At 43.5% G+C, this 25,430-nt stretch overlaps 1 protein-coding gene across 1 annotated transcript; it reads right to left on the reverse strand.

Moving 5' to 3' along the window:
• Positions 1 to 1,467: 1,467 nt before the first annotated feature.
• RASSF2 (Ras association domain family member 2) lies at positions 1,468 to 23,926 on the reverse strand. Its single transcript, XM_052651123.1, has 10 exons — positions 23,868 to 23,926; positions 22,340 to 22,415; positions 19,915 to 20,066; positions 16,362 to 16,450; positions 10,030 to 10,190; positions 6,647 to 6,748; positions 4,815 to 4,866; positions 4,191 to 4,312; positions 2,677 to 2,774; positions 1,468 to 1,537 (listed from the first exon to the last, which is right to left on the reverse strand). Exons 1-10 carry the CDS (start codon positions 23,924 to 23,926, stop codon positions 1,468 to 1,470), a joined length of 981 nt encoding a protein of 326 aa, XP_052507083.1.
• Positions 23,927 to 25,430: the final 1,504 nt, after the last annotated feature.

The raw sequence follows: 25,430 nt of genomic DNA on the forward strand, positions 1-25,430 counted from the left end.
CCCCATACTTGGTAAACAGCAGAAGTCTTCATTCCTAAGAGTCCATTTCCACATACAATGTGAGAGCAACCTGCAAGAATATAGTGGTTGGAAAGTTTAAAGCCTTGACTTCAAACATAGGACTTCAGCTCCGAGTGCAGGAAGACTCCTTGATTATGTGCAAATAGACTGAACTTACAGGCACCTGTCATTCTACAAGAAGTCTTCACATTTCCCTAAGGAGGGGAAATTTCCCAGCCACCCAAGACTAGGCCCTGATCTCGCCAGCCAGTCAGCACCTTATACAAACAAGTGAGACCTGTTTCATAAGACATTTCTTTCAACTCAGGAGGCACCAAAGAATTGGGGTCAACAGCTTGGCATGCTGAGAGAACCATCAGGCTCCCCCTATCTCCAAGAGGTAGCCAGGGAGGCAAGGGCCAAGGGAGGGTCCATTCTTTACTGGCATCCAGACAGATACATCCTTGTTATTTAGAACAATCAAAGTTTCCAGTGTAAAAACCTGTGGGCTTATTGCATCTACCCCACTGATAGTTTATCTTTTTTTTCATCAGACCTGCCTTGAGGGCATGGTTTGTTAATTAATTTGTTTATTTCCAAGGATCTCAGACTCACAGATCCTTCTAGGCATACAAAGAGAATATCTATTAACACAGTGAAAGTGAAAGTCCCTCAGTCTTGTCTCCATGGACTGTAGCCCACCAGGCTCCTCTGTCCATGGAATTCTCCAGGCAGGAATAATGGAGTGGGTAGCCATTCCCTTCTCCAGGGATCTTCCCAACCCAGGAACAAACCCCGGTCTCCTGTATTGCAGGCGGATTTTTTATCATCTGAGCCACCAGGGTAGCCCAAGAATACTGGAGTGGGTAGCCTGTCCCTTCTCCAGGAGATCGTCCCAACCCAGAAATCGAACTGGGGTCTCCTGCATTGCAGGTGGATTTTTTACCAGCTGAGCTACCAGGGAAGCTCCTATTAACACATAAATACCCCAGATGGTGAGTTTGCTAGGCCTTCTTTTCCTTCTAAAGTTGAGCAGATATGTATGGTTGCTCCCTGGCACTTGAGAGGAGAAATCTTTTCTTCAGTCTGAAACCCCTCAGACTGGCAGTGACTTCTCTGATTTTCCTGCCTACAAGCAGCATATTTGCCGGCCTCAAGCACTAGTGCTGGTTGCTTGGAATTGAACTGCATGTGAATATATCATGTAGGCATGTGGATGTGTACCATATGAGCACACACGTGTGCACACACATTTTGGGTCCTCCTTATAATAAAAATTGAAAGTCCTCATGAGTGAAGCAAAGGAGCAGGGAAAGAAAGGAGAGGGAGTTGCTGGCTTCTCCATTGTGGTTTGAAAGCTGGAAAGATTTGCTTTTGAATGTTTCCATGGAAGGCATCCAGCTTCCTGTGAGTCTTCTCTGGGCAACAAAGGCCTCTACAGCATCTGGATCCCCTTCTTCTAGTGGCTCAGATTGTTGCTGGGGTCTCAGCTATCTCCTCCAGCCTCTGCCGAATCATTAGGCGGAGCACAGTGTACCTGGGGAAAGAAGAGCTGCAGTGGAGAGCGGAAGGCAACACACTCCCTCTCGTGACCCTCCCCACCACCTGGGTCACAGCGGGACCAGATGCGTCAACCCTTTGCTTCTTTTACTGGCCCACTCTTGAACCACTTCATTACTTGTGTTCATTACCACAACAGGATTAAAGGGCTGAAGAGGCTCACTCCAAACTATTATAATTATTTTATAATAGAAAATCTGACAAAGAATGAGAAGGTGAAATAACATGAACAGTAATAAGGTTCCCTTCACTGAGTGCTTAATATGCTTAAGGCACTATACATAGAGGATTAGATAATCCTCAACTAGGCTGCACCATAAGAAATTGCCATTATTTTTACCATTTGGAGGAGCCTACAAAAATGGCAACTTCATATGGTTCAACCTAATATTAGTATCTGCATTTTGCCAAAGAGGATATAGTAACTACCAGGCATGGAGGTCCATGGCTTATTGATAAGCACTGTTTTTCATACCTTTCCTGAATTTTGGCAATTCAGATACTGGAGTGGACACTATTATACAGAGTGAACATGGCTTTGCACTACACAGCAAAAACTATTTTTAAAGTTTGGCACAGTAAGTGCTCAATAAATGTTAATTGCTATCATACTAGTTATCACTTTATTCTCTAAGGGCAAGAAAACCTCAGTTGTTCTGCCATATCTGTGAAATGTAATCTATTTTGTGACTAAATATGACAAAAAAAAAATCCAGAACAAAGTTTTAGTACTGGACATTTCAACTCAAATGTAATTTCCAGAAGAGATGTTTTAAAAAAAAAAAAAAGGAGGAAAGATACAAGGAAGGGATTTTAGAGGTACTCTGCTCAGATGAATTTCCACTACCAAGACAATCTTCCTAAAATCCTTGGAATATTTTTATGTCCCATATCAAAATGAGAAGTTGAACAAGAAGCAGAAAGACGAACACACCAACGCAAGTTTCATGTCCCCACCTGACATATGGCATTGTCAACAGGAAGTCCCCTGAACAAAGTCCATAAGACCCAGATCCCGGCAGCAGCTCACATAGCCCCTGCAGGGCTCCAGAGCAGAGCCTTCTCTCATTGAGGCCTCGGGAGAATCCAACCAGCCACCCCAGGGGCCATGCTTACTTGCGCATCAGCTTCTTGACTTCCCTATCTTCTTCCTCTTGGAGCTTCTGAATGAAGCTTTTAAGGACAGGCATCTCGAACTTTATATACTGAGCCACCTGAGGAGGAAAAAGTAAGTCTGGGGTATAAGACCCCTATCAGCACTATTCCAACTGTTTTGGGCATCTCTCTCATGTTAGGCACAAAGGCTTGGGAAATCTGTTTCTCTGCTAATTCAGGATTTCCTCAAAGACAGGAACCAAGTTTTATTCTTCTCAAGGTGGGCAAAGAGTCCATGATAAAGATTGCTTTATCTACATGATATTTAATACATTATCTCATGACTTCTCATTTTTATCTCATGTATTCAATACCACGAGAGGTAATGTCAAACACAGAAAAGCACTTTCTCTTGATTCAGTCATGCAGAGAAGATTGGAACTCATAATATTCAATAAACCCCTCTGATCTCCCCTAAAAGAATTTAAGGAACCATGCTCAGAATGATGATTTGTGCCTCAAGTCTCAAACAGGTATCCAAATGTGAACTTCCTCCTGAGAAGCTGTAAGTGACAGAGTGGCCCCTACCAGCCATTCCTCCTCCCTCACCCGAATCCTCACCCTGCTCTATCAGCTTCTCCACGTGAGAAGTATATGTCTTCACCCTTTTAATGTTGGGCTCAGCTATGCAAGTTGCTTCGGCCAATGGAACATGTATGTGGGTGTGACATGTGTCAAATCCAAGTGGGGGCTTTACATGAGCTTACATGGTTTCTTGCACTCCAGCCATCTGCCATAGGAACCATACCTAAGTAGCCACTGCCTCTGAACCCTTGGCCTCTGAATAAGACACACCATGTAGTTAAAGTGAAAGTCACTCAGTCGTGTCCTATTCTTTGTGACCCTGTGAACTGTAGCCCACCAGGCTCTTCTGTCCATGGAATTCTCCAGGCAAGGGTACTGGAATGGGTTGCCATTTCCTTCTCCAGGGGATCTCCACAACCCAGGTATTGAGCCTGGGTCTCCTGCATTGCAGGCAACTTCTTTACCATTTGAGCCACCTGAAGTCAACCCACATCTAAAGCGGAATGACTGCTACCAGCCTGGAGAATCCTGATCAAGAAAGTAAATGTTTGCTGTTGTTAAGTGACTAAGATTTGGGAATGTTTTTACTATGGCAAAAGCAGACTAATGTGCAAGGTAAAGATCTCAGCTAACTTCTTGAAATTGCTTAGAAAAGGTTTGCAGAAATTTTTCAGCCCTTAAATATACCAAAAAGCCTCAGTAAATTTATTCTTTCTATGGCTATCATTTTGTGCCTGAGCATTCTTCCAATTAATTCCCACAGGACACACCCTCAGCCTAGCCTCTACATTAACTTTCCTTGGCCCTATGATCATTACCATTCAAGAAAACCTAGTATTGAGAAACAGCAACAAAGCTGGGCAAAAAAACCAAGCTTATAACCCAGATATCATTTATCCAACCCACCCACCACCCTCCTGGGACAGATATCGGACTGAAAAGGGACTCACATCATAGGTAACTTCCTCCACCTGGTCTTTTTCCATAAGGAACACTTTGGAGACCTGCTCACATGGGCCCTGGAGGATCCGGGCAATCAGAGGATAATCCGTGTTCTTCAGCTTCTGTTTCTCTGGAACCACACACAGCCAAGAGCAGCTCTGAGTTGCCTGAGGTCTTTCTCACTGTAAGTAGCTGTCAGTGAGTAGCCCCTGAGTTAAATGGGCTAAATGGACCAGGCACCTTAGGTGATACAAGTCAGGAAAACTGATTTGTAAATGAGAGATTCAACAGGTATTGTTCAAAGCAACTGCTGCCGCTCCCCTACCCCTCAGCAATATTTCCATGCCTCAAGCCTTTTGAAAGATGCTGCATTGGAGAAAACAGTTTTCTCTGTGCTTTGAGAAAATCCAGTTCCTTTTTTTTTTATAGGCAGTTAGGTTTTAGGATTTGTTTACTGACCATATATGGCATTCCCCAGTGAACTTATTCAGGAAGCCCACCCGCCTTGAAGGCAAACAACATTTGGAGGTTTCCGAAACTAAGAACTAAGCAAATGAGGGAGAGATTCTGTTTTTAACTTGCTATTTTGAGTTAATTAAAAGCTTTAAGCGCCTCGTGTTCTTTATACTTACCACCGCTGGTATGGACCACATACAATGCAAACTCCTCTGCCGAGTTCTCAATCTGAATCGGGAAGGAGCAAAAGATACTCACTAAAAGCATACATTTATACACCTAAACTGTGGCCATTTCTTCTTCTCAAACACTGCAAAGCTAAATAAATGACAGGCTCTTTTGAGGGGAGGATTATTTATCTACAGCATTAAAAGTGATGAGGAGATGGGGCAGGTAAGTAACTTTATTAATAATAATAGGGAATAAAATAGGTGCTAATATTTATTGCACCATGCTAGACACAGTTCTCACAAACTTTACATGTTTTAATTCATCTAATACTCGTGAAAATCCAGTGAGAAGTAAAATGCTGCCTGGCATATCGGTAAACAAAAGATGTTACAGACATCAGCGATTGCAGGCACCTCCAATGGTGAGCCCGTGAGTCCAGATGAGGACTCAGGAAGGAAACAAAAAGTGCTTGCCAACTAGCAGCCATTGGACTATAGCGACTCCACACGTGACCCCAGAGGAAACTTAGGATGTGAAAAGACCGAACTCTGGCCCAATAGCTGAGGTGCGTATCAAAAGAATGACTTCAGTGAGCCCAGACACTTGCATCCTCCTATACCTAGAAAAACTCTGAATTCCTTAACTTGAGACATCTGGTTTTGCTTTAATTCACAATAATCTTTCGGCCTTCAGACTGCTTGCCCTTTGTTGGAAAACTATGTATTGTAGCTCCCTCCTTGTCTCCTCGGGGCAATTTTCTCAGGATTACTTGAGATGTTGCCTCCAGGGCTTGAAGTCCTACGAAAATCCGCCACACAGAGCTCTCACTCACAGACTTAGATTGCCTGGGGGGAGGGATAGTTAGGGGGTTTGGGATGGACATGTACACATTGCTGTATGTAAAATGGATAACCACCAAGGACCTGCTGGATAGCACAGGGTACTCTGCTCAATGTTATGTGGCAGCCTCCAGGGGAGGAGGGTTTGAGGGAGAATGGATACATGTATACACATAACTGAGTCCCTTTGCTGTTCACCTGAAACTATTAACAACATTGTTAATCGGCTATACTCCAAGACAAACTTCAAGATTTTGTTTAAATAGAAAAAATACATAGCTCTCAACTTTTAGGTTGTGCAGTTTTTTTTCTGTTGACACCAGCAATGGGTGCTCTCAACCTCATTTTACAGATGGGGAGGCAGAAGCACAGGGATTTCAAGTCACTTGTCCAAATCATCTAACCAGCAGATGATGGATGGAGATTCAAACCCAGAGCCCATGCCTTAAACCACTAGGAAACACTGGCTTCTATAAAAATAAGAATACCTGGTTTCCAAAAGACTTAGAAGGTGATGGTGGAACACATACAGAGTAACAAGACTTTTAAAACACCATGTACTATAATTTTCACATCGACTGAAGACTGATTTTTTAAAGTAGCTTCCCTAAATGCACAGAAGTCAATATGTACATGGAGCCCTGATCCAGTCATCAGGTCTGGGGTCCTTCTCTGGTGGAGAAGGGCCGAGGGCTGGTGCTTCCCAGGCTTCAGTGGTATCAGAATCCCTGTAAGCCTTGTTGAACAGGTTCCCTGGCCTCCTCTCTGAGTTCCTGTTCCAGTGGGCCTGATTCAAGGGAGAGAGAGACCTGAAAACCTGCTTTGCCAACAAACTCCCAGGTGATGCTGATTTCATGGGATCTAAAGAACCTAAACCTTCTCTGCCCAGTGTCCTCCTAACCTGGCAACACACACTCTCCATAGCTCCCACCTCTACACCTCTGGGGGCCCCAGGGCACACATGTCACTGTCTGAGACAGCCAGCAGAGAGAACTTGCCTTAAATTTGTTGAGCAGCAACTTCAGGACCTGTGGAGTCGTCATGGTGCTGTTGATGCGGACATTGGTGATGGAGCCATAAGCTGGCGTGAACACTGATGTCTGTTAACAGAAGAGTCTGACTCAGAGTGGGTATACAAGAATGGGGCACTAAAATCCAAGGGACAAGGACAATAGCACTCAATCTGTGCTTCCTGAGAGTCCCCTGACCCTGACAACCTAGAAGTATCAGGCTTTGAGGTCAACAAAGAGCCCTGGGTTTTGCCTAGCTCAGGAACTTGCAACCACCCCACCATAGGAAGCTGGAGGGATCTGAGCTTGCCAATTGGCAGGCCTGGGGAGGGAAAGAGGAACAGATAAGGGAGGCCCTCCATCCAAACAAAACACACACAAAGCACCTTCCACTACAACTTCAACAGGAGGAAGTCTGTGATCATTCTTCCATGATGCAATTGTTTCTAGGGCCAGATTAAAGCCAAGTAGCAAGACTGAAGGAGGGTCAGCTAGCTTGGGGTCTTGAGGCGGGAGATAGATGGGCCCCAGGCTGAACAGTTTCTCCCCATGGGTAGAAATGCCTTAATAGTAGAAACTCCATAAAAGCAAGATGATGGAGGAGGCTGGGCTCTGCCCAGATAAGAGAAAAAAGACCACATATTTCTCAATCTTGAAGTTAAGGAAAGAAAAAAGAAAGTGAAGTCGCTCAGCCGTGTTCGACTCTTTGCGACACCATGGACTGTAGCCCACCAGGCTCCTCTGTCCATGAGATTTTACAGGCAAGAATACTGGAGTGGGTTGCCATTGCCTCCTCCAGGGGATCTTCCCAACCCAGAGATCGAACCTGTGCCTCCCGCATTGCAGGCAGACGCTTTACCATCTGAGCCACCCGGGAAATTGAGGAGACATCCCCAATTGTACATGTGCAAAAAGGCTCCTTGGAGGTCAAAAAGGGAGGGGGTATGATGTCAACTACCCACAGGCCTTTCCACTAGAATCTGAGGCAGGAGCTAGATGGGCCGCAGGCTAGGCATTTACAACTGGTCTCATGTTTGCATTTCACGGACAGGAAAAAGTGGGCTTCAGGCTGGACACTTACAATTAGCCTCCTGTTTGTATTTCCCAAGACAGGAGATAGGTGGGCCCCAGGTTAGGTAAGTCTGCTCTCCCAAATGGAGTAACAGAAACAGGGTAAATAGGTAGGCTTTGTCTCCTATCTATTTACCTTAAGATAATAGTCATGACAGGAACAGAGATGGGCTAAATCTTGTTTGCATAAAGGATCAGGAGGCCATATATTTCCCATCTTTGAGGCAAAGGAGACACTGCACATGTGCATAAAGGCTCCTTGGGGGACAAAAGTCAGGAGACAGTGCCAGGCCATGATGAGTCTTGCTTCTCCCAGGATGCTTTCCTTCAAAATCCATCTTGTCTGAAAGGTACATATGCACGTAGGGGGAAGGTCTTGAGACAAATTAGCCAGGGTGGCAAAACAAGATGATTGGCCAGGTGGAAGACAACGACCCAAACCAACTGCCCTATATTAAACACCTCTTTACTATGCTCCTCCTCATTAGGGAGGACACCCACACACTTTCTCTCCAGGTGTGCATCTCTGCCTTGCTTCTTTCTCATCTAAACAAACTGTTTCTCTGCGTGCTCTCCCACATGTCGTTGTGCTATGTCTCTAATAGTAAACTCTGTACTTGCATTTACAGTTTTTGCCTCCACAATACATGCATTTTTCACTAGAAGCAAGAGCCAGGGAAAAATAGCTTCCAGCCTCTAGCCCTCGCTGGTTTGGTGGCTAGGATTCCTGGGTTTCATCCAGGCTATCCAGGTTCAGTTCCTGGGCAGGGAATTAAGATTTCACTTCATGCTACTGTTCACTGGTGCCTCTCCTAGATCAAATCCATCTTGGCTAAGAGATGTGCATGCACGCAGGGGAGGACCCTGAGATATATCAAAGACTGACTCAGAACCAGGCAGACCAAGATGACCGATCAAAGGAAATCTAGAAGAACTGTGCCATAAAAGTGATTCAGACTACTGTGAGGGTGTGAACTTCTCTCTCTGAGCCCTCCAGGGTGTCTATCCACACATACTGTACTCTTTCTTCCTAACAAACACTTTACTTGCTTCCCTGCTTTCTGCCTGTAGGTGGAAATTCATTTCTACACAGTTGATGGGCCAAGGCTTTGTCACTGGCCGCTGGTCCCTGGTGGTCTAGTGGCTAGGATGTAGCAATTTTCCTGCTGCTGCCCGATCTCAATCTCCAGCCAGAAACCAAAACCCTGCTTCAAGATGCTACAGGCTCAGGTCACGTGAGATCAACCTGAATCCTGCAGCTCTATTTCAGGGCAGCCCTTTAACTCACAGAGAAGTCAGGCTTCACAGCAGCTGGAGGCACATGGTGCAGAAAGAGAGTAACACGTGGATTGGGGGTAAAGGGGGTGATTCTGATGAGAGTTGTCTATGGGTCATCTCACATCTCACTCACTGAGGCAGGAACAAAGTGGGCGGGGCACAACCATTAAAAGAACGGCACAGCCATTGTGAACAGGATACCACAAAAACTGGTTGGAACCTACTAGGCCCAAGATGTCAGCAGATTTGATTTCCAGTAGACCTTCACCTCCATATGTACTCACTGTAATCCATTAGCATCTAAATGACCCACTCACAGGTGCCATGACAGTTCTGAGGTCAACCGTAAGAGGCCAAAAAGTGGGTGGTACCCCAATTCATGGAAATCCCCATCCCTTCTTCAAGATAGAATATTCCTCCCGCTCATTAGCTTAGGAAATTCTCCACCCCATAAAAACTAACCACCCCCATAGCCCAGGGCTGCTCTCACATTCCCAGATGACCCATTGTCCTGGGGCCACCACTCTCCTTTCGAGATGGCCTGCATTCTGTCTGTGGAATGTGTATCCCCCAGGGCTACACTCTGTGGAGTGTGTTTCTCCCAGCACTGCCCTCACTTTCTCAGGTGACCCCATGCCCTAGGTCAACCCCCCCTTCTGAGACAGCCCACACTCTTGTCTACAGAAGACTGTGTAGCTCTCTGAATAAACCTGCTTTCACTCTACTGTGGCTCACTCTTGAACTGTGTGAAGCCAAGGACCCTCATTTGGTGGCCCATCCCAAAGGACTCACCTAAGACCTAGGACACAATCATCTTCTCACAGCTTTTCCTACACCTCCGCCACCTAGGGGGGCTCCTGATCTGGAGGCCCTCATCTCTAACAGAGCCAGCAGCCCATCCAAGGGCGAAGACTGAGTGGCTTCCCAGGTGGTGTCTGCAGCCCTGATGTGGCAGTTGCCCAGGAAGGGGTCTGGCTCCCACTAGGGCTGCCCCATGCCCCGTGCTACCCTGCTTCCCCTACCTTGTGGTTGTAGAAATGGCCGTTGATAGAGAAGCGGTGGCGTCTGATTCGCCGCTGGTCGCTGGGTGTCCTCACATTGCCACGACGACGTACCCCAACATCACTGCGTGTGCGCATCAACTGTGGGGTGTCTTCCTGTAGGGACTTCAGGCCCCTGGAGTCTGAGATGGAAAGAGGAAATGAGGTCTGAATGCCTGGACCTGGGATGTGGCAGTTACAGTAACTTCTTGACCAATGCTATAGAACATACAGCTTCCCCAAAAATATATTTTATAAAAACAGTATTTCTTGCTGGGGAAAAAACATGATACATAATTTACCAAAAAGCAATACAGTGACAAAGTTTAGAGCACAGACTTCAGAGCCAGACTCCCAGGTTCAAACCCCAGTTCTACCACTGCCACTGTAGGGGAGCAAAATTTGCCACCCCAAAATGTCACTGGTATGCTGAAAATGATCAAGACCCAAAAGACTGATAAATGGAACAATACCTGCCATATCAGTAAACAAAGGCTATCACCATCATCAGCGACTGCAGTCACAGCCGATGGTGAGCTGGTAAGTCCTGAGAGAACTCAGGAAGGAAAGAATACCTGCCAGTTAGCAGCCATCAGACTGCAGCCATCAGACTGCAGCCACTCCCTACGGCAACCCCTGAAGAAATTCAGGAAGTGAAAACACAGGATATTTGCCTCAGATAGCTGAGGTGCATATTAAAAGAATGATTTCACTGAGCCCAGACTCTTGCATTTTCCCATACATAGAAAAGCACTAAATTCCTTAACTTGAAATATCTGGGTTTTTAAAATTAACAATTATCTTCTGATTAACTGTCCTTTGTTGCAAAACTCCTATATATCTTAGCTGCCCACCACTGGATTCTTTGGAGCAGCTCTCTCAGTCTGGGTTCCTTGAGATACAGCCTTCCAGGTTTGAAGTCCTAAAAGTTCCCTAAAATTCTTAATTTTTAGGTTGTAATAAGTTTTCAGCCAAAAAACTCAGGAAGAAACTGACTTTTCCCCTAACTGTCAAGGATTTAAGATAGTAGGCCTATTACAGGCCTAAAGCTACCATCAGAGATATCTACAAAGAATACGGGCTAAATGTGGTAAAGGAAACAGAGATCAAAGTTCACCCCATGTCACACTGTCTTTTCAGGGCCAAGCAAACATCTGTTTACCAACCATTGCTTTTCTTTTTTTTTTTTTTAATATAAATTTATTTATTTCAATTTTTACAATATTATATTGGTTTTGCCATACATCAACATGAATCTGCCATGGGTGTACACGTGTTCCCCATCCTGAACCCCCCTCCCTCCTCCCTCCCCGTACCATCCCTCTGGGTCATCCCAGTGCACCAGCCCCAAGCATCCAGTATCATGCATTGAACCTGGACTGGTGATTCATTTCATATATTATATTATACATGTTTCAATGCCACTCTCCCAAATCATCCCACCCTCACCCTCTCCCACAGAGTCCAAAAGACTGTTCTATACATCTGTGTCTCTTTTGCTGTCTCACATATAGGGTTATCGTTACCATCTTTCTAAATTCCATATATATGCATTAGTATACTGTATTGGTGTTTTTCTTTCTGGCTTACTTCACTCTGTATAATAGGCTCCAGTTTCATCCACCTCATTAGAACTGATTCAAATGTATTCTTTCTAATGGCTGAGTAATACTCCATTGTGTATATGTATCACAGCTTTCTTATCCATTCATCTGCTGATGGACATCTAGGTTGCTTCCATGTCCTGGCTATTATAAACAGTGCTGCAATGAACATTGGGGTACACATGTCTCTTTCAATTCTGACCAACCATTGCTTCTCCATCTCCATGTGAATTGCCTTCCTCCCCTCTGAAGTCCCCAAATACTACCCAGTAAGAGGCTGGCAAGTATTAAACAAAGGGGAAACAAAGTCATCTTAGAGAAATTTCCCTGTATCTTTGAGATGCAAATGTCCTATCTGGTCTCCTCATCTCTGCCATCTCTTTAAAATGCAAATTTTTAAAAAGGGTAAAGTAATTTAGAACTTGACTTGTTTTCCATAAATATTAGTAAAAAAGGAAGAAGCCTTTAAAATTTTTTCTTATTCTAACTGTCATTTACAAACTAGTGAGTTCTGTATTGTGATATCTGATTCATGACTAAGTTTGGAAAATAAAGTATAATATTTCTTATTGTGTCTATGTGGATATGTGTATATCTCAGTAAGTGTCTTTGGATATTATTGTTAAGGTTAATTCATAAAAGAGCTCTGTTTAAGTTGCCTTAAAGAAAAGTAAGTGCTTACAAACCAAACAATTCTAAATACAAAGGAAATTAAGCTAAATTAGTTTTAGGTTCAGTGAACAGGAAAGTATTTAGTATTAAATTAATATCTTATGTTAATGTTTGTTTGTTGATCTAATTAATATAGATATGTCTTTGGAACCATCAATATTAAGTAGCACTCTTTCACTGTACCTAGTTTTAATAGAGGTTAAAGGAAATTTTGTTATACCTGTGGCAAATTTGTCAGCAAGAAAAAATAACTTGATAACTTTAGCTAAAAATCATCTAAAATAGTTTCTCCATATTTTGGTAACTATTATTTGTCTCTTGGTTTTCACTAGAATTTAAGATTTTTAGGAGTTGGGAATTCTAATTTAAACATATAATTAAAGCTACTGAAGACAATAAAACATTTTATGGTAGAATGTGTGAGGTTAAGAAGGCATGAGGAGGGACTTCCCTGGTGGTCCATGTCCCTGCCAATGCAAGGGACATGAGTTTGATCCCTGGTCCCAGATCAAACTGGTGCTGCAGAGCAATTAAGCCTGTGCGCCACAACTACTAAGCCTGCACACCTAGAGCCTGGCTCTGCAACAAGAGAAGTTACCACATTGAGGAGCCCACACACCACAACAGGGAGTAGCCACCACCACCCCCTACCATCCCACACTGCAACCAGGGAAAGCCTGCATGCAGCAATGAAGATCGGGTTAACAGTGTTAAAAAAAGACCCAGTTAATAAATGCTAAAAAAGAAAAAAAGAAGGTATGAGGCATGAAATTACATTTTACTGAGAAAGTTTTATACAAGGTCAGGATTAACTAAATTTAGACTGAAGTTGACTAGGTAAATGGATTTTGTTAAGTAAACTAATATAAGGCTGGAATTTGATATATCTCTTTCTATTAGAAGTGCTCCTTTTTGATTACAGTTGCATGAGTTTCTGGGCCCTTAGGTGATCCATATTTGCTTTCTTTTAATCATTTTGAGACTTTGGTTAAATGAATAAATATTGTTTCACAGTGACCTATTGTGTTTTAAAATCTTTTTGATATTTTTAACAAACTTTCCTGACTAAAGCTTTTTTAGCCTCCAGCTGACTCTGGGATACTTCAATAGAACATCTCTGAGACATTTCAAAGAGGAAGGTCAAACTAAGTTTATCTGATATGTTAAATTACTTCAAAATCCTTGTCAAATGGTTGGAGAAGAACCTTAGGTTATAGTGTATGGATAAATGCCACTAATGTAGATATTCCAAAATTTATGTGGAATCCCTCACATCTGATATGTCCTGATATATTATCTAAAATGTTATATCTCACAGAAATAACCAAGTTTCCTGCTAACTGCATTTTACTCAAATCTTTAGGCTATTTTAAGTTTTGTACATGGACTGATGAATATGGTTCATAGTTTTATGACTTTGAGAAATATACTAGCTTTAATTAAAAAAAAAACTTTTATGGTATGACCTACAAGTTGATAAAGTATACATTTGCAAACAAAGCTGAAATATTTCTCATTTTCTATCTGACCCAACCAAAATTTGGAGGCCCCAGCCGGCTCTCCTGTGGACTTGATATTTTATTGCAATTGGACTCCCTGGTGCTTCAGATAGTAAAGAATCTGCCTGGAGTGCAGGAGACCCAGGTTAGATCCCTGGGTTGGGAAGATCCCCTGGAGGAAGGAATCACTACCCACTCCAGAATTCTTGCCTGGAGAATTCCCTGGACAGGAGACTGGCGAGCTACAATCCATGGGGTCACAAAGAGTCGGACATGACTGACCGACTGACACTACAACTGGTTATGCTAATCATCATTTTAATTATTCTTTTTTCCAAGTTGTTTGTGCTTTGTGTCTCCCTGCGGCACTATGTCTTTGTTAATGTTACTAGCTGTGTTACTTATATCCTGTCTTTTTTACAAGATTATTGTCTCTTACAGTACCGAGTGTGTAACCAGGCCTCCAGCAAAACTATGGCTAAACATCTTGAGGCACAGACCACATTTATTACATAGAGTAATTGTAATAGTGTGATTCTAGGTATGGGAAGAAGTAACAAGGGAGAATGTCTCTTGGATCATAATTAGAAGATCTAAATAATCTTTTATTACTGACAGGGCCTAACCAAAAATTTAGCACCCAGAGTGGCATATCAAGAATTCTCGCCTGATCTTGGATGAGCCTCCCAGCCAGCACCATGCAACAAAGTTTGATTATGAAATGTTTCCCAAATGTTGGCCAAATTCCTGACCAAGAGGAGATCAGTCATCAGCAATTGCAGCTCTCCAGTGTGAGCTGATGAGCCCTGAGGGAACTCAAGAAGGAAGGACTATTTGCCATTTGCAGCCATCAGATTGTGGCCACTCCCTATGGTGAGCCCTGAGGAAACTCAGGATGTGAGAATAGAGGATACAGAGCCTTAGTTAACTGAGAAGTATATCAAAAGAATGATTTCAGTGAGCCCAGACTCTTGTATCTTCCCATATGTAGCACGGAATCTTCCCATATGTAGCATGGAATTCCTTAACTTGAGATGCTGCCTCCTGGGTTTGAAGTCCTAAAAAATTCTTGCTGAATAAAACATAACTCTCAACTTTTAGATTGTGAATATTTTTAAGTCTACAAGTACAAAGAAGACACTTTCCAAAGGGGAACAAAAGAAGACAAATCTCAACATTTGGAACACTGGCACCAATGGTGAACACTCCCAGGAAGGTCTATCTGATGAAGCAGTTAGAATGGTCATCACCCCCTTTCCACAAGATTGTGGAACAGACATTGACCGTGGGGGATTATAATAGGGAAAAGCCAGTTTTGATTCCATGTTGGATCTGTCTCTGACTTTACCTTTGTTTTTGTTATTATAAAAATACATAATGGCCTGCCTCAAAGAAATCTGCCCCTCTGTCTAACTGTTAAGCTAAAGTGGCTTTGTTCAGTTCACAGGGAGACAATCTGACCCTGCCCATCAGTGAATGGTTGCAGAAAAGATGAATTTAACACATCCTCTCCTATATTACAAGATAAATGGCCTTTGTACTTTATGTCCTCACCTTCTCTCCTTCTCTGTTCTACAAAAGAAACTGGAATCCAGACCCTGATAATATGGGTTTTTTGGAAACACTATTTTGCCATCTTCTCAGTCTGTGGCTTTCTGACTCATATTCTTTGCCTCAGCACCTCAGCTTTCAGTTTATTGGCCTGTTGTGTGGTGGAGTAGAATGAGCCTGGACTCAGTAACAGGTAAAGAAAAATGTCTTTCTTTCCAACACCATATATCATTAACCTCTCTGTGCCTCAGCTACATCACCTATAGAAGGGGTTAATAATAGCATCCACCTCACAAGATTGTTATATGGGTTTAAATAAATTGATTAATTGAAAGCACTTAGAACAGTGTCAGGCACAGGATAAGCATGATATAAGGACTTGCAAGATATTATGAACCGATAATATCTATCAAAATTACAAATGCACACAGCCTCAGACCTAGAAACTTAATTTGAATGAATTCTACAGACACAAATGTGTGAAATGAGACATGTACATGCACATTGTCTACACTTTTGTTTGTCTAAAGACTAGAAATGACTTAAATGTTTATCAATAGGAAGTGATTAAATTATTTATTCATACAATGAAATACTGCAGAGCTGTAAAGATTGCAGAGGTTCTTTCTGGGTTTGTATGGAACAATCCTCAAGACAAACTAACAGAAATGGGATGTGCAAAATGCTGCCACTTCTACAAGAAAGGGAAAGAAAAAAATGACATCCAAACATTAAGCTTTGTTGCTGTGTATTTCCTTGTGTTTGCAAAGAATATCTTGGGAAGAAAGCCTTCAGATTGCTTCTAGGGAGGGAAAATCAGCAGGTGGATGAGATGTGAAACTTTGAATTCTTTTTTCTTAATAAGTTTTGAATCTCAAGCCATGTGAATTTTATATTTCCAAAAAATAAGTAACAGTATGCAACATTCATCACATCAGTCTTCACACAGTTGGCCCCAAACCGGAGGATCCTCCCACCATGCATGTACCTGTGGAGCTCAATGTCTGATCACTCTCAGGCAGGGCATCCACCTCTGAAATTGGAATGTTGGGCATGGTGAGGGGCTTCAGGATGGTACTGGAAACAAAAACAAACAAAATGCTCAGCCCCTGCAGACGAACTCCCTCAATCCCACCCCATCCCACTCATGCAAAGGGAATACTTCTGGGGATCATGCAGTAGGTGATGAAGGACATGGTAGGCTATGCTGAGGGCCTCATGAGGCTGGCCCAGCTCCTGAGCCAAGCACTGAGCAAGGAAGGTGAATTCTGGAGGGAGAAAGTTTTGCTCCCAGCATTTGTAGCAACATCAAGCCCAGGACAGAGAACAACAAAGAATAGCTGTGTGGTACCTGTGCTGGGTTTCTAAGCACCTACAAAGTCTATGCCTTATTTAGAAAACCCTAATAATGGTCATTTATTTTTAGGGACAAGATTCTAGTACAGACCCATTTATGTTGGAGGAATTACTCAGAAACTTCTTCTGGAATCTAACAGGAATGGAAATTAATAGGTTGGTTGCTATGAAAGTCAGAGTAACTACAGAGTGGCACTGATGGCAGTGTGCTCAGGGTTGCTGGAGAGAGGGTCACATGCAGGCAATCTGAGTTGAGACCTGGTATTGCCCTGATAACTGGGAAATAACTTCCCAAAGCTCAGAAGGACAATGGAAGAAGCTCAGAGAAACACAACCAAAATCAACAGAGGATCTGGCTAGAAAGGAGAATCATATTTGACCAATTAAGACCTTCCCATGGTGAGAAGAGTGTAGGTACCCTGGTGAAACCAAGCAAGACCCTATGGGGGCTTCCCAGGAACAGACCCCTGCATCCTCTTCTTCTTATTTGTTAAAAAGCTTTAGCCTTCTAGGCCTTCTCTGAGTTCCAAAAAAAAAAAAAAAAATCAGAGAAGTGAGAAAATGCAGAAACAAAGGAAAACAGCCAAGCAAGACAAAAAAATAATAGTTTAGCCATAAAACAATTCAAGAACCTTTAGTTCCTCCTCAGGGGCTATAGATAATATCCTGAGCCATACCCAGGAGATGTTTTGCAGATACTGACTCCTCCACCAGGTATATGAAGTTAACTGCATTCTGACCACAAGCAGGTGAACCCCAAACCAGTTGGAACCAGATAATGTTGACTCCTGAAGTACCACCTGATTACCTTACCACCAAATTAATGAGAAGAGCATCTACCACCCTGCAACAGTCTCCGTCACCTTGCCTTTAAAAACTCTTCCCTGAAAGCCATCAAAGAGGTCAGGTCTTTTGAGCATGAGCTGCCTATACTCCTTGCTTGTCCTTGCAATAAATGCAGCACCTTCCTTCACCATAGCCTTGTGTCAGTAAATTGGCTTTACTGCATGTAGGTGAGCAGACCCAAATTTGGTTTGGTAATGCTACGACTCAGCAGAGACAGGACTTACAGTCCAGGGATGATACTTTTTTTTTTTTTTTTTTTTTTTTGCCACATCATGTGGCTTGTGGGATCTTAGTTCCCTGACCAGGGTTTGAACCTGAGCCCTCTGCAGTGAGAATATGAGTCCTAATCACTGGACCGCCAGGGATGATAATTTTAAGGAAAGACAATTGAAAATTGAACATCTAAAAGAACTACTTGTTGTATAGTTATAACTTGTGGGCGTCTGAGCCCCAGAATGAAATCAGAGACTCTCAGGAATGGTGTACACTTGGCACCCACAGCAGCCGCTGCCTACTCCCTAGTCTGAAACCCTCTTTATTGCCCAAGCAGAAACTGGTCTCAGCATATTTCTTTTAAAAAAACAAAAACAACTTTTTATTTTGTATTTGGGTATAGCCAATTAATAATGTTGTGATAGTTTCAGGTAAACAGCGAAGGGACTCAATCATATATATACATGTATCCATTCTCCTCCAGACTCAGCATTCTTCTTAAAACAGTGGTCCAGGCATTCACTTTACTATAGCAGGCACTGGAATAACATTATTTATCATTCCTGAAAACTCTGTCAAAGTATTTGCAGGTTTGAAGAAGCAACCAAGACCAGCTTGATGCCATAAGGAAGGGAAAAGAAACAAGTGTACAGCTTGAAAGACTTTGGAGTAGGCCAGCCAAAGGCCACATGGGCAAATGGAATTTTAAAAACCATCTCTCTTAGGGAATGAAATGTAATACTCCACGGGCTAGGCTGGTGCTAGGGAATGGGTTTGGCCCACTTGAAACCAAATACAGTGAAAATGCCGAAAGCAAAGAAGAGTATGAAACTGCAAAGTTAGATGAAACCAAAGAACCTTGACTGGACGTCTCCGCGGTTCCCCCCACACCCCCAACCCCAGCACTGACGGTACAAGCAAAAAATTTCCTCCTTAAATTCCCTTGGAAATAAACCAGATCAGCTACAGGCTTTGGGCAACATTGTAGATTTCTCTTAAATTCAGCCAAGAAGAGATTTGGCTGTGGAGTTTAACAAAATGTTCAACGGGGCCAACAGAGAGGGCTTGGTTCTCATTTAAAACAGAAAAAAAATCACTGTGGTTTTGGCTGGGATCTTGGTGCATTCCACCATGCTCTGGCCCCAAGGCATTCAGCATTAGCAAATTTTAGGATGGAACAAAGGGTTGTCACTTTACCCTAAAAACTGAAATCCCAGATAGTAGGGATTTCCCTGGTGGTCCAATGGTTAAGAAGCTGCCCACCAACCTAGAGGACATGGGTTCAATCCCTGGTTTGGGAACTAAGATTCCTCATGCCGTGGGACAACTAAGCCCATGCATCACAACTACTGAAGCCCACACACCCTAGAGAGTGTGCTCTGCCAAGAGAAGCCGCCTCAATGGGAAGCCTGTGCACCTTAGCTAGAGAAAGCCTGCACGCACCACTGAAGTAGACCCAGCACAGCCAGACACACACACACACAACAGTAAAGAGGGTGTGCCTTACTAGATGTACAGAGCTACTCATCTGGCTACAGGAAGGAACAGGCTTAGTCTCCACAGACCTTCTAGTGGGAACACGGGAGAGGGGACCTCCCAGACCATCACACCACCACCCAACTCCAGGTGTAACCTAAAGGAAGCAGAGCTTGCTTGGCTGGCTTGGTCAGGGCCTGACATGCTTTCCCCACTTTCAGGTTCCTCTAAGACACAGAGAGCTTTGGACAGATCTGTGAGGAGTGGTCCCAGTCGGGAGGGTGCTGGGGCATTGGGTGTCCTGTCAGAAATCTGCAGACTGAGGCTGGCTAGCCACTACAATACCCCTCAGAGAGGTAGGGTCTCTACCAGCGATGGCACGCTGCTCACTCAAGCCTTAGTGCTTCTCTTCTTGGACTCAGCATCTCCCTTCCTCACTCTTCCATTCATTGATTGTGGTGCCAGGCCTGGAAGCCCAGTAACACCAACATATGCCCGCTTTCTCCTCATTCCAAGTCTAGAGCAGGGGGGAGTGGGAACGGGAGCTTCGATCAAGGCTTGCTGGAAGAAGGTAGCCTTTACCAGCTTGAGAACACATGCAACCCCCAGATGCCTCTGGTAAATCCCCAGTCCTATCTCTCTTTACTCACCCTTGAGCCCCCAAGTTACAGCCAGAGTGCCAAGAGGAAGAGGATGGAGGGGGGCGAATGCGTTCATTGTCATCCTGCATCTGTAGACGAATGGGCCGGCGCAGTCCCCAGGAGATGTTCAGCAGCCCCTCCACAATAAACTCATCTTCCTCCTGCCACAAAGCAATTGGATAAGTCCAGAAAAGTCCCAAAGAAGCCAGCACCATGTTGTTTACGGTAAATGACAGTTTTCTTGATGTGCCCAGGTAGGTGCACCCAAGTTATAGTCACAGCTCAGCTCTGAGCCACTCTCCAGGCTCTGAAGCTGAGCTCGGAGGTCCGCACATAGTTGCCTCAAAATTCATAGACATGTGCAAATTCTAACAATGGTTTCTTTGTTGTTTTTTATACTAATGACTTTAAAGAACGATAAATATATTTCTTAAAGTATGTGAGAAAATAGCCTGTTATTCTTAAATTCTGCTAACAGAAGCAAGAGCTAAAACCTTGAATTAGCTATTTTTCCCCTCCCCTACTATAGAAAGTGATGTGTCTTTCATTATAACACGTTTAGCAATCTGACCCACCGGTTGATGATTTAAAGTAACATTTCCTCAAGTTTGTTCAACAGAATACTAGCTCATCTGGCAGATGAACTGTTACCTTAAAAAGAGTATCAAGTGATCGTGAGTTGGGAGATGATGTGTTATCAGATTTCTTAACAGCAGAACTTCCCAGAGCCAATAATTAGCTAATGTGCTACATAATAACTCTCTAAGAGGTGAATAAATTCTGCAAGAATTCCAAATTTATACTCAAGGGTTGTTGATTGATAAGAATTTAAATGTGAAGGCCTTCTAAAAATATCTGATGTTTTATTCAAAAAGAAATGGATCTCAGGAATCACCAGACCCTTGAGTCATCTATAATACCTCAGAAAAGCTGTTTCAGAGAAGGTAATGGCACCCCACTCCAGTACTCTTGCTGGAAAAATCCCATGGACGGAGGAGCCTGGTAGGCTGCAGTCCATGGGGTCTCTAAGAGTTGGACACTACTGAGCAAACTCACTCTCATTTTCACTTTCATGCATTGGAGAAGGAAATGGTAACCCACTCCAGTGTTCTTGCCTGGAGAATCCCAGGGACGGGGGAGCCTAGTGGGCTGCCGTCTATGGGGTCACGCAGAGTCGGACACAACTGAAGTGACTTAGCAGCAGCAGCAGAAAAGCTGTTTAAGGACCAAAATCTTGCTACTGATCCAGCCACTAATTAGTAGAAGGTTTGAGGACAGTGCCTAAAGAGTCAGGTCTTCTTTCTAGAATCTCAGCAAAACCTTTTGAACCCATGTTTTATAAGCAGGGTCAAGACCTAAGGTCTGGGCTATGGCTACATCTTCAGGACAAGCCCCATGAAAGAAGACGACACATGCTCAGTGAACAACCAATCTGGGTCCCAAGATCATCCTTAGAGAGGGAGCGGGTAATAAAAGAAGGCAGGAGAGGGGTGGAACAACTTTAGGGTGTTTGGGGATCTTAAGGAGAAAAGCGTTATTTAAGCACAGGTTACATGTATGGTCGTCTAAGTGGTCAAGGCTGGCATCAATACTTTATACCACATGATTAGAGGGCAGAATTTAACCCAAAGTAAGACTTTGCCTAAGTGGTGTAGTTTGAGGAACATACTAAAAGCCACTACATACTATACCCAACCTGCCTGCCTTAGTAGCTGAAATTCTACCGTCTGCTATCTGTTTCTACAGATTAAATCAATATGGCTTGATAACCTGAAAATGTGTTTAGAAGGGTATTACATGTACCTTCTTATCAGCCAAGAACACTTGAGTACAAATTATTCTACCAGGCTCCCATATAATTCACCATCTACCCGAAATAGGCTTTACAGAAATGGATACAGGATGGGGCTGGGGAAAGACATATGGATAACAAAAGACATGCTAAGAAGGCATTCTAGGAAGGCTGCTGCAGCTGTGGGGAAAAGCCAAGTTCCCACCCAAAGCTTATGTAACTTGTCCAGATTGCTGCAACAGCACATGGGCCAGATGTGCCAACACAGAGGACAGGGTGAGGTTCCTGAATTGCCCAAGAGGAAAAAGGTTGCTTGAGTACCGTCTGAAATAGTCATTTCATGAAAGCATCCTTTTGGAGGGTCCTCCTTCTGAGGCTAGTATTAGTCCAGCCACAGGAATATCTCCAGAACAGAAAGCACATTCTTTTTAGAAAAAATCTGGGCCTGGGGTATACTTTCAAAGAACTCTAGGGACTCCCAATAACATCACTAACATTGAGAGGCTACTCACTGTGGCAAGAGAGGCAGAGACCCTCTTGGTGAGGGTGACATGGAGACATGGAGACCCAGAAGACATGGAGATGAAGACTTGGCTGGCCACTAGGGGAGGAGCCCCACAGATCTTCCCTGTGACTCCTTACCTCACGATGACGGAGCTGCAAATTTTGGCCTTCATAGTACAAGTTGTAGGTCTTCAAATGCAGGAGAAGTTCATTCCTTAAGAGAAAAATACAAAAGGTGTCACAATCTCAGCTAAAATCACTTATAATGCAATTACTCCCTCTTTTTCTCACCTCTAATCTGGCCTTCAGTCACTCCAGTCGGGGTGTTGTCTACATGTGTACATACACACAAATACACACCCCCATAGAGTGTAGAACCACACATCTTCCATCACAAACTTTCCCAGGATCAAGATCAAGAGTAAATACTACCTAGAACAGACTTAATGTAAGGAGCAACTCCAGAAAACCAAGGCAGGTCTGGTCTGCTGACAAAGGTTAGCAGCTCTCACTACATTTCTCAAACCCAAGCTAAATATGCAGGCCTTGTTAAACCGCAGATTCATAGAAGCAAATGCACTTTAAAGCCCATACACAAGGTTTCTTTAGCCTCTCCACAGACTTTCCTCTCTCACATATCCTGTGAGAAGACATTCACTGCAGACCTTCATGAGACTCAGAAACTCCAAGGATTTCAGGAAGCTAAAAAGGGAGAGCTCCATTGACTTAGGCTTCACTGACATACCTTTGTTGTTTAGTCGCTAAGTTGTGTCCAATTCTTTACAACCCCATGGACTATAGCGCACCAGGCTCCTCTGTTCATGGGATTTCCCAGGCAAGAATGCTGAAATGGGGTGCTATTCCTTTCTCCAGGGGATTTTCCCAATCCAGGTATTGAACCCACGTCTCCTGCATTGCAGGCAGATTATTTCCCGCTGAACCACACGGGAAGCCCCTAACGTAATATCCTGCGTTACTTTTCTAATGTACTAATCTAATCTACTCTTCTTCTCTCCTTCAAGAGGTGCTTTTGTCTCTTTATTCTATGTGCTTTTAGTTTATAAAGACATTTTTTTAAAACCTTACAAGGCCTCTAAATACTGGTTTCCAAGTTGTTCCCTTGGGAGCATAGCTCTGTTAATACTAAACATGGAAGAGAGAGCATGTGACACCCTTTGTGATCAGAGTGAGAGTTGTCAAACCTGAAAATGCTCTGATCAAGTTTTATCTGAAAGCAAATGAAGGGAGGCCTGGGAGGAGGGAGGAGCTTGCGGAGAAACTGAGGCGTGCGTGGTTTTGCCTTTTCTCTGGCAAGAGGCAAGGGCGTTCTGTCACTTTAAGTCCAGTCATTCAGTGTAAAGATTTGGGGCTGTCACAACCAACTCCTCCTCCTAGAAACTCTCTAGGACATCAGCTCTTTTGAGCCTCTAAAGGTACTATGTCTTGAAGACCCTCTTAACTTCACTCTGTATGGCCAGGCTCTGGGGGCATGTTCTTTAACTATAGCAGCAAACTCGCCTGATGCTCCCACTAGTCCACACGCAGTTGCTTTCTCCTTCTCACACACAGGAGCTCCTCTCGTGTACAGAGGAGGCTCCTCTGCCAGTGGCTTCCATCCACATGGGACTGGCCACTGCAAAGACAACACCGTAGCAAAAAACCTTACTTGGAAATGTATTTATCTTGTCCACATGGGACTAGGGAAGTTTGGTGATGGTAGTCCATTCTTCCTTTCTCTTTTCATCAGAAGAGGCCTATATTTGAAAGAAGACAGCAGTTAAAGTCCAGTTGTGTCTTTAAGAAGTCAGCAGAACATGAGCTGGGGGCTGGGAGCACATGGTTCTTTGTCCCTGCCCCAGATACATAGCTTGAGCAGCCCAACACTGACAAAGGGCCAGGGAGATGCCATACTGTTGGCTGCTGCCTCTGCTTGCCAGGGCTTCTGAGAAAAAAACCCAAACAAAAGATAACAATCCCTGCACAGCCCCAAAACCACAGACGATGCTGGCACCCAAGCTGGTTTGAAGGAATGAATCTTCCTGAAGAGAACTTCACTACACAGAATAGAGATTTGTCTGAAAAGGAAGGTTGATATTACTGAGATATACTAAAGATTGGTAAACAACCTTAAAAAAAATGCCCGGAGAGAAATATGCACAATAAATCACAGCATATACATCATCATTAAAACATGACAATATGAAAGGCAATTTAATTACCTGAGAAAATGACAATACATTATGAAAACAAACTTATAAAACTATGAATCCAATTTTGTTTAATATACATGTAAGGCTTCCCTAGTGGCTCAGATGGTAAAGAATCTGCCTGCAATGTTGGAGACCCAGGTTCGATCCCTGGGTTGGGAAGATCCCTTGCAGAAGGAAATGGCAATCCACTGCAGTATTCTTGCCTAGAGAATTCCATAGACACAAGAGCCTGGCAGGCTACAGACCAAGGAGTCTCAAAGAGTCAGACAAAACTGAGCAATTATACTTTCAAGGGTAGTTACCTTAGTGATAAAGAATCTACCTGCCAATGCAGGAGACACAGGAGGAGATGTGGGTTGGATCCCAGGGTCGAGAAGATCCCCTGAAGGAGGAAATGGCAACCCAATCCAGTATTCTTGCCTGGGAAATCCCATGGACAGAGGAGCCTGGCAGGCTACAGTCCATGGGGCTGCAAAGCTCCATGATGTGACTGAGCAGGCATGCATGCAAGCATAAAATATGCATATATATACACATTACTTTGCTAAATGCTAGCAAAGCAATGCTCAAAATTCTCCATGCCAGACTTCAACAGTACGTGAACCAAGAACTTCCAGATGTACAAGTTGGATTTAGAAAAGGAAGAGGAACCAGACAAATTGCCAATATCTGCTGGATCATAGAAAAAGCAAGAGAACTTCAGAAAAACATCTATTTCTGCTTCAAACACTACACTAAAGCCTATGACTGTGTGGCTCACAACAAACTGTAGAAAATTCTTAAAGAGATGGGAATACCAGATCACCTTACCAACCTCCTGAGAAACCTATAGGCAGGTCAAGAAGGAACAGGTAGAACCAGACATGGAACAATGGACTGGCTCAAAATTGAGAAAGGAGTACATCAAGGCTGTATATTGTTATCCTGCTTATTTAACTTCTATGCAGAGTACATCATGCAAAATGCTAGGCTGAATGAAGCACATGCTGGAATGAAGATTGCTGGGAGAAATACCAATA

The sequence above is a fragment of the Budorcas taxicolor genome, chromosome 13, assembly GCF_023091745.1.
Source record: "Budorcas taxicolor isolate Tak-1 chromosome 13, Takin1.1, whole genome shotgun sequence".
In the NCBI taxonomy this organism is placed as follows: domain Eukaryota; kingdom Metazoa; phylum Chordata; class Mammalia; order Artiodactyla; family Bovidae; genus Budorcas; species Budorcas taxicolor.

What these genes read in the sequence shown, in the direction of transcription:
- RASSF2 (XM_052651123.1), bottom strand. Translation starts at nt 23,926, where the DNA reads ATGGACTACCATCACCAAACTTCCCTAGTCCCATGTGGACAAGATAAA. An exon ending in TGCAGCTCCGTCATCGTGAG is followed by an intron (nt 20,067 to 22,339) that starts GTAAGGAGTCAC and finishes GCTTTGTGGCAG; the next exon opens with GAGGAAGATGAGTTTATTGT. An exon ending in TGCTGCTCAACAAATTTAAG is followed by an intron (nt 4,867 to 6,646) that starts GCAAGTTCTCTC and finishes TTCCCGATTCAG; the next exon opens with ATTGAGAACTCGGCAGAGGA.